General features: G+C 49.2%; 1 protein-coding gene across 1 annotated transcript in view; it reads right to left on the bottom strand.

The window, feature by feature from the left end:
- Positions 1-220: 220 nt before the first annotated feature.
- The window catches only part of LOC102031758 (zinc finger protein 638), a 12,418-nt gene continuing 3,304 nt past the window's right edge, over positions 221-9,334 (bottom strand). The window contains exons 2-11 of the mRNA XM_031065772.1: positions 8,804-8,853; positions 6,522-7,260; positions 5,558-5,623; positions 4,236-4,286; positions 4,021-4,071; positions 3,801-3,851; positions 2,761-3,631; positions 2,467-2,556; positions 842-960; positions 221-509 (exon numbers count right to left, since the gene is read on the bottom strand). Of these exons, the coding sequence (XP_030921632.1) occupies positions 456-509; positions 842-960; positions 2,467-2,556; positions 2,761-3,631; positions 3,801-3,851; positions 4,021-4,071; positions 4,236-4,286; positions 5,558-5,623; positions 6,522-7,260; positions 8,804-8,853 (2,142 nt within the window). The 3' untranslated portion in view covers positions 221-455. The remainder of the gene's footprint in view (positions 510-841; positions 961-2,466; positions 2,557-2,760; positions 3,632-3,800; positions 3,852-4,020; positions 4,072-4,235; positions 4,287-5,557; positions 5,624-6,521; positions 7,261-8,803; positions 8,854-9,334) is intronic.

Raw genomic sequence — 9,334 nt, 5'->3', positions numbered from 1 at the left:
TCTCCTCCTGTCCCTGTTCCCTGGGAGCAGATCCCAGCTGCTGGCTCCAAGAATCCAGGGAGTCGTGCAGAGCCAGAAGGTCCCCTCTGATCCCCCTTTCCCAGCTCCCTCAGTTGCTCCTGGAGCTCCAGACCCTTCCCTTGACTCTCCATCGATCCCCGGGATCTCCAGCGTCATCCAGAGTCACCAAACCCCAAGGAATGACCCCAAACTCGAGCCCTGGGGTAACTATACAGTAAGAACATTTATTTCCTGGAGACACCTGGAACAGTCTCTCCCGCGTCGGATGATCGGAGACACAATTCCAACCCTCTCCTGCTTTGGGTTTGGTCTGTTGGTCTGTTCCCAGCTCCGATTCTTTACACCGTGGATGCTCCTTCCCGACCCCAAATGACAAAGGAAATCCAAACACACAGAACTGACTGGCCCCGAAGCGTGGCTCCTGGGGAGCTCCATCACCTGGAGCTCGGCTCCTCCCCGCCGCTTTCCTGCTGCTTGGCCATGAATTTCTGCGGAGAAGGGAGAAGAGATGGTGCTGCAGGGATATTCCGGGATTATCCCCTAAAACCTGGGCCAGGAACACCCGGGCCAGGTTCAGTCAGCTCCTCCCACGGCCAAGGTGGGGTTTGTCCCATAAAACCCCCAAATTCCACACGGGAAGCTCCTGAGGGGAACGTGGCCAAATCTCAGGGGTCAGGATTCCCCACAGTCTGGGCATGGAACAAAACTATTCCATATTCCCACTGTATTCCCAAACCCCGTCAGACGTGAACTCCCGGGGAATCCTCGGCACCCCTGAACCCAGGGATTTGGGGGGATATTCCCGATTTTCTGGTGGTACCTCCATGTTCTGCCGGTGCAGGGGGGTCCTGCAGTGGTTGATCATGGAGGGTTCGTCGGCGTAGAAGAGGGAGCAGATCTGGCAGAAGAATCCGGCCTTTGGGACCAGGATGTCCAGAGCTGAGGATGCACCACAGTCACCACACACAGCTCCCAGAGAAATTCCAACCCCACCTTCCTCTAGCCAAATCTGGGCAATCTGTGATTCCTCAGGGGGAAATTACGGTTCTTTAACATGCCAAAAAATCAGGTTTTTCACCCAAGCTGGTCCCTGCCCTGCTTCAATCCATAGGTCATCTCCATTTCCAACAAACACACAATTTTCTGGGAATAAAGCAACCAATCCCATGGAAGTTGGACCAGTTCCTGAAGGACTGATCCCATGGAAAAATGATCCCTGTTGGAGCAGTTCCTGAAGGACTGACCCCATGGAAGTTGGACCAGTTCCTGAAGGACTGATCCCATGGAAAAGTGACCCATGTTGGAGCAGCCTGTTCCTGAAGGATTGATTGATCCCATGGAAGAATGACCCACATTGGAGCAGTTCCTGAAGGACTGACCCCATGGAAAAGTGACCCATCTTCCTGAAGGATTAATCCCAGGGAAGAGTGACCCACATTGGAGCAGTTCCTGAAAAATGGACCCCATGGAAGCTGGAGCAGCTCCTGAAGAACTGATCCCATGGAAAAGTGATCTGTGTTGGAGCAGCCTGTTCCTGAAGGATTGACCCCGTGGAAGCTGGAACAACTCCTGAAGGACTGACCCCACGGAACTTGGAACAATTCCTGAAGGATTGACTCCATGGAAAAGTGACGCATGTTGGAGCAGTTCCTGAAGGACTGACCCCATGGAAGCTGGACCAGTTCCTGAAGAACCGAGCCCACAGAAGCTGGAACAACTCCTGGAGGACTGACCCCATGGAAGTTGGAACAATTCCTGAAGGACTGACCCCATGGAAAAGTGACCCATGTTGGAGCAGCCTGTTCCTGAAGGATTGATTGATCCCATGGAAGAATGACCCACACTGGAGCAGTTCCTGAAGGAAAGACTCCATGGAAAAGTGACCCGTGAAGGAGCAGTTCCTGCAGGACCGACCCCATGGAAGTTGGAGCAGCTCCTGAAGGATTGATCCCATGGAAAAAGGGACCCACACTAGAGCAGCTCCTGACAGAAAGACTCCATGGAAAAGTGACTCATGCTGGAGCAGCTCCTGCAGGACTGACTCCATGGAAGCTGGACCAGTTCCTGACCCCATGGAATTCAGCACATCCCTACATCCTCATTTCACAGCCCTGGCAGCAATTCCCTCCTTTCCAGACACTGAATGTCGGGAATAAAACTCGCCACAGGATGGGAACCCTCAGGAGACACCACACTGCACCACACTAATAATCAAGAATTCCACCTGGATTTGGAAATTTCCAGAAAAAGCTTTCCATGAGAGGCTTCTGAGTTTAACCAACTAGTTAACATGGATTTGGAGGAGCCAAGAAAAACCATGGATTCTGGGCCCTGACTTTGAGGCTCACTGTGGTGGTGAGGCACAGGAGGAGTTTTCAAATGGGCAGGAAAGAATCTTCCAGCCAGGAAAACCCGGAGCATTTCAGGGGATTCCTTTGGATTTACCTTTGGGAGTGCTCTGCGTCTTGGGGACACCTGGAAAAGGCGTTTTCTTCTGCTGAGGCTTTGGTTCTGCATCTTCTGATCCCAGCTGAGCTGCTGGAGACAGAAATGCGTGTTGGGATGGAATAGTGGAATCATGGAGTGATGGAATGGAATCATGGAACAGAATCATGGAATGATGGAATGGAACCATGGCATGGTTTGGGTTGGGAGGCACCTAAGAGACATGGACAGGGACACCTTCCACCAGCCCAGGTGGCTCCAAGCCTCGTCCAAGCTGGCCTTGATGTTCCTCACCTTTTGGCTTGGAGATTTCAGCCATTTCATCCTCTGGATTTGTATCTCCTAGAATTCCTATTTCTTCTGGTCCTGCAACAGCAACAATATCTTCGTCATCTTCATCCTCGGGCAGGTTCTTCCCTGGGAAAGTGCTTTCTTCTTCTTCATCGCCGACTTCGTCGACTGTAACAAAGTTCAGTTCCTCTTTGAGGTGATTGAAGTCAGCCAGGAAATCATCCTCATCCTCGTTAACCTCATCCAGAGTCACCAGGGGGTTGTCCTCGTTGTCCTCCTGGATCTCATCCACGGTCACCAAGGCGTTGGGATCGTCGGGCACCTGGGAGGCCGCGCCATCCCCGGGATTGGCTTTCCCCTCTTCGGCGGCGCTCAGCTCCGCGGGCTCGTTGAGGAGCAGCTCCTCCACCTCCCCAATCTCATCCACGGTCACCAAGGGCTCGGCCTTCAGATCCCGCTCCTCGAATTCCGCCCGGGGCCCGTTCCCGTGGGAGCCCGGCTCCTCCTGCTCCGAGATCTCATCCAGCGTCAGCAGCGCCTGCGGATCCTTCACCGCTTCCGACAGCTCCTCCTCTTCCACCACCTCATCCACCACCACCAGGCCCTGGGGGTCGACGCCCGGCAGCGGCACCGGGGCGTCCTCCTCCTCCTCCTCCCCGATCTCATCCAAGGTGACAAAGGACAGCTCACCTTCGGCTCCGCAACTCTTCCCTTTCCTCTTCTTGGGCGCCAGCTCCGAAGGGTTGGCTTTGGGGGCTTCTTTTCTCTTCCCCCTCGGGGGGTTCCGCCGCGGCATCACCGGAGACTCGGCTTCCTCCAGCACCTCGTCCACCGTGACGAACTCGTCCAGGTTAAACGGGAAGAGCTCCTCATCCTGGCAATGGAATATTCAACTGTCATCTCCAGCAGGATCCAAAAAATAACCCCAAATTTAATTTGAGAGTGAAAAAAAAACATGGTCACTTAAACCTGAGTTAATTTAGATTAATTACTCAGAAATGTTGAATTTCTGAGTAATTAACTTAAATTAACTCAGGTTTAACCTTGTCCACCGTGAGGAACTCGTCCAGGTTAAACGGGAAGAGCTCCTCATCCTGGCAATGGAATATTCAACTGTCATCTCCAGCAGGATCCAAAAAATAACCCCAAATTTAATTTGAGAGTGAAAAAAAACCGTGGTCACTTAAACCTGAGTTAATTTAGATTAATTACTCAGAAATGTTGAATTTCTGAGTAATTAACTTAAATTAACTCAGGTTTAACCTCGTCCACCGTGATGAACTCATCCAGGTTAAACAGGAAGAGCTCTTCATCCTGGGAATGGAATATTCAACTGTCATCTCCAGCAGGATCCAAAAAATAACCCCAAATTTAATTTGAGAGTGAAAAAAAAACGTGGTCACTTAAACCTGAGTTAATTTAAATTAATTACTGAGAAATTAAACATTTCTGAGTAATTAATTTATCTCAGGTTTAACCTTGTCCACCGTGATGAACTCGTTCAGGTTAAACGGGAAGAGCTCCTCATCCTGGGAATGGAATATTGAACTGTCATCTCCAGCAGGATCCAAAAAATAACCCCAAATTTAATTTGAGAGTGAAAAAAAAGTGCTCAGGGCTTAAATTGCAGCATAAACCTGAGGTAATCTAAATTAATTACTGAGAAATTCAACATTTCTGAGTAATTAATTTAAATTAACTCAGGTTTAGTTCAGGAAGCCAAAGCCCTTTGGAAAAATCGCAGTAGGTCAAATAGGGGATAAAATCCCATGGGTAAAATTCAATGGATGAAATTCAGGAGATAAAAATCAATGGATAAAATCCAGTGGGATAAAGGTTAACGGAAAAAATTCAATGGATAAAATACAACTGATAAAATACAGTGGATAAAATTAAAGGGACAAAATTCAAGGGATAAAATTCAGTGGATGAAATTCAGTGGAGAAAGGCCAGTGGATAAAATTGAAGGGATAAAATTTAGTGGATAAAATTCATTGGGTAAAGTTCAACAGATAAAATTCAATGGATAAAATTCAGCGGATGAAATTCAATGGAAAAAATTCAATGGATGAAATTGAAGGGAGAAAGGCCAGTGGATAAAATTGAAGGGATAAAATTTAGTGGATAAAATTCAGTGGGTAAAGTTCAACAGATAAAATTCAACGGATAAAATTCCTGCCAATTCAAAGTTCTGGGTCCAAAGGAACGGGTGCCCTACCCCAAATGATGCCTCTGATTTCTTCCATTGAGAATTCTGAACTTTTGTTACTTTTTCGGCCAAAATATTCCATCCTACCCTCACATTTTCATGGATATTTAACTCGGAGCAGTTCCTGAAGAACTGACCCCATGGAAATTCTGGAAGTTCCTGAAGGACTGACCCCACAGAGGTTGGAGCAGTTCCTGAAGGATTGATCCCATGGGAAAAGGGACAAGCTGGGAAACTGGGATTTGGGGATGGATTTATGGGATGTGATCCCAGCTGGGGTTTCCTGGTGGTCCCAGCTCCGTGAGCCTGGAAACAGGGGCTGGGGAGATCCAAAGGGAATGGATCCAAAGGGATTCCAGCATCCCAGAGCCCACGGGATCCATGGACACCGGAAGGAAAAAGGGCAGGAATTTGGTGATCCCACTGCGGGAAGAGGGGAAAGATTCCTGTGAGAGCAGGAACATCATGGAATCCTGGAATGGTTTGGGTTGGAGAAGACCCTAAATCCCACCCAATCCCACCTCCTGGAACATCAAAAATCCCCATTTCCATGCACTCCGCCCGTTTAATCCCACGGTTTTCCATCCTTACCTCCTTCTGTTTTCCAGCGCTGCCGGCGCTGCTTTTCAAAGCTGCAGCGCCGCCCCCACCAGGAGCCTGCAAAATGGGACAAAAAATCCCATGAAACGCCAGGAAATCCCAATGCCCGCCGAGCACAGCTTCGTTTGGATCAAGGAGCTGCTCTGGGATGTCCCCACGGCTCCAGGGATTTGCCACCAACGGGTGACACCTGGCTCAGGAGCCTCTTTTCCATCTGTGCAGGGCTTGGAAAAGTGAATTCCAGCTCCCCAGAGGACACGGGGTTTATTCCCACTTGCAGCTGCTCCAAGGAATTCAGTTTGGGTTCGCTTCCAAAACAACTTCCATAGGATTTTCCAACCAGATCCACCCTCGTGGTGCAGCTGAGAGGGACAGGTTGCCCAGAAGCTCCCCTGGTGGCCCTGGGATTTATGGAAAAGGGATGATCCCAGAAACCCAGAGTGGGAGAAGCCCAGGGAACACCTGGGCACTCCTGCCCTCCTCACCTGATTCCCGCTGGGATTTTCCTTCGTGCCAGACGTCCCGCTCTCTCCCTGCTGGCTCTGCTTTGGACTCGCCCGAGATTCCAGCTGGGAATCCTTTTCCTGCTGGGCTGAGCTCTTCCCGCCGTCTCCCTGTGCGTCCACTCCGGAATTTCCATTCCCTTTCCATTGGCAGCTCCCAGCTCCTGGCTGAGCCGCGGTTTTGGGTGGGATTTTCTTCTCCAGCCCCGCCTTGGGGGGGATTTTCTGCTCTCCAGGTCTTCCCAGGGAAGGCTCGGTGATCCTGACGGGAATTCTCTGCTTCAGGATGTCCGGGACGGACACCACTGCCTTCAGAAGGGTTTTCTCGATGCAAGATTCCTTCAGGGATGCAGCGGGATTTACCGGAGCTGCCACGCGGTTTTCTTCAGATTTTGCAGCTCCCGTCCCTTTGTTTTGTGGGATTTTAACCGAACTTCCCCCATGCATCTCACCAACAGCATTCCCAGAGTTTTCCCCACCCTTGGATGATGTTTTTCCCGGTGTCTTCTCCGGTTCTGTCCCAGCCTTGGATGACGTTTTTCCCGGATTTTCCCCGATTTGCAGCACGGATTCCTCCGCCGTCGCCTCTCTCTCTGCTCCGGCCACATCCAATTTTTTCCCTGGAGCATCCAGAGTTTCTCCGTGGCCGTTTGACGGCTGCTTTTCCCCGCCTCGGGAACGCGAGTTTTTTCCGGAGCAGCCGGCTCCGTGCTGGGCTGGGTGACACCGGGTGACACCGCGGGAGCCTCCTCCGAGCTCGGGGACATTCCAGGCACGGCTCCTGGCGTTCCTCCGGCCGCTGGGACGGCCTTGCTGGATGATTCCAGAGCTTCCACGGCGGGAGCAGAGGGCTCCTCATCCTCCTTTGGGATTTCCAGCTCCGGCTCATCCTGAGATTTTTCCATCCCCGCTCCGGAAAGCGGCGCCGGTTTCTCCTCCGACCTCTCTCCTGGTGATTTGCTGCCAGCAGGATCCATGGGAATTCCAGGATCCAACCCCTCCACGTCCATCCCCACGGGTGATTCCCTCGCTGCTCCTCCTGCCTGCGACTCGGGGATCTCCAGTTGTCCCGCTGGAATCTCCTCTGGGACATTTGGGGTGGGAATTTGGCCTTTCCTGGCCTCTCCCGATGGATTCCCAGCTGGTTTTTGCACCGTTCCTGTTCCCTCTGGGATTTTTTTCAAGCCAGAGCTAAAAGCATTTAAAAGAAACAAAAAATCAAACCGTGGGGGGAGAATTCCAGAAGTCTCAGAAAGCTCCGGATGCCACCGGTGAGAGTTTTCCTGGAGCATGAGGAAATAGGATTGGGAATTCTGTGGGAAAAGGCGACAACTTGAGGTGAATAATTCACATTTTGGAGACCTCAAGTCTTAGAAAATTTCCATCCCACAGAGGGAAAATCGGGAATATCCCACCAAAAGGAAGCTCCTGGATAAGGGAATTAGAGGAGCTTTGCTCTGTCTGTAGTTCCCAATCCTGAGAGAGCAGGCTTGGATTCGGGATTGGATTTGGGATCAGGTTTTGGTTTGGGTTTAAAATCCCTGTTTTCCATGGAGAATCCCCTGGAATAACACAGCCCAAGGTGCCACAGGATGGAGCTTTCCAGGGGATTTCAGAGACTCTTCCCTGACGGAAAGAATCCCACAGGATAAGTTCAGGAATTGTTGCAATGTCTGTGCCTGGAGCACCCATTCCAGCAGAATTCCAGCAGGGAATTTCTGCTCCAAAACCCGGAAAAATCAGGATTGTCCAGGAGAGTGGGATCTGGGATCCCCCCCAAAGGGATTTTCCCATCAATTCAACATTTCTGGCTGCGCTCAGTTTGTTTTCTACTGGGATTCACGGAAAACGCCTGGGATTAAATGGAAAACTCTGCCCTGGATTCATGGAAAATGTGACCTGGGAAAAGCAGAGCCCAGGAGTTGAGTTTAATTAATTAAAGCTTCAGATAAATAATTAATCATTAACAATTAAAATAATAATTCTGGTATTTTCTACTCCCTATGAAATGATATAAAATAATTATGAGGAAAATGTGTGGAGCGGGGAAAAACGTCAATTTTCCAACTTTTCAGGAGCTGGGATTCATGGAAAAGTCACTTTTAAATTTAATTTTAATTCTACATTTAAATTTTAATTCCACCTGTCTGGAATCATGAAGCGGCTCTGAGGAAGAAATTCTCATTAATTTGGGAATTAATGCTCCCAAAATTCAGCACTTTCATGGAATGACAGGGAAAGAAACGAGATCTGGGAATACAGAACTTTTCCATAACAGAATTCCTTAAATTTGAGGATGATCCTCACACAATTTGGGGGTTTTAACAACAAAATTCTTACAGAAATCCGAGATGGAATCACAGAAAAAAAGGGATTGAAGCCACATCTAACAAAAATTCCTAAAAATTTCTGGGAATTCAGCAGTTGGGAAAAGACATTCCAGAGGCAGGGATAGAGGGAAGAGCTGCAGGATGGAATAAAAGCAACAAGAGGAGCCAAGACCTGAGCAGGGGGAAAAAAACCAAGGAAAAACTCCACAGAAACTGGGATTTCACACCATTTTTCCATGATTTTTTTAATGAATCCCAAATATTTTGGCTCTGGAGGACATGGACTGGGAAGGAGGAGCAGCAGGACACGGCTGGAGGGAGGCTCAGCGATCCCTAATCGTGGATAAACATTCCAAGAGGGAAAAGAAACGGATAAAATTCCCAAAAATCCTCGCAGGCTGTACCTTCCTTTGCTCCCGTCCTCTCTCTTCACTTCCTTTTTCCCGGTTTCAGCCTGGAAAACAAAAATCCCCAATCCCTGAGGAAAAATACCATCCACGAGGGAAGAAATCCCAAATCCTGAGGGAAAAATTCCAGCTTTGAAGAAAATCTCAGCCTTGAGGGGAAAATCCCAAACCCTGAGGGGAAAAATCCCAATTCTGAGGGAAAAAATCCCAACTCTGAGGAAAATATCCCAGGCCTGAGGAAAATATCTCAACCTTGAGGGAAAAATCACAATCCTGAGGGAAATCCTATCTTTAAAAAAAAAAATCGCAAACTCTGAGGGAAAAAATCCCAATTCTGAGGGAAAAATCCCAATTCTAAAGGAAAAATCCCAATTCTGAGGGAAAAAATCCCAACCCTGAGGGAAAAAAATCCCAATTCTGAGGGAAAAAATCCCAATTGTGAGGCAAAAATCAGGCTCTGAGGGAGAAAATCCCAACCCTGAGAGAAAATCCTGGCCCTGAGGGAAATCCCATCCTTGAGGGAAAAAA

This window comes from Geospiza fortis, unplaced genomic scaffold (assembly GCF_000277835.1).
Source record: "Geospiza fortis unplaced genomic scaffold, GeoFor_1.0 scaffold1968, whole genome shotgun sequence".
NCBI classification, from domain to species: Eukaryota; Metazoa; Chordata; class Aves; order Passeriformes; family Thraupidae; genus Geospiza; species Geospiza fortis.
This window is presented reverse-complemented; position numbering and strand designations above follow the sequence as displayed.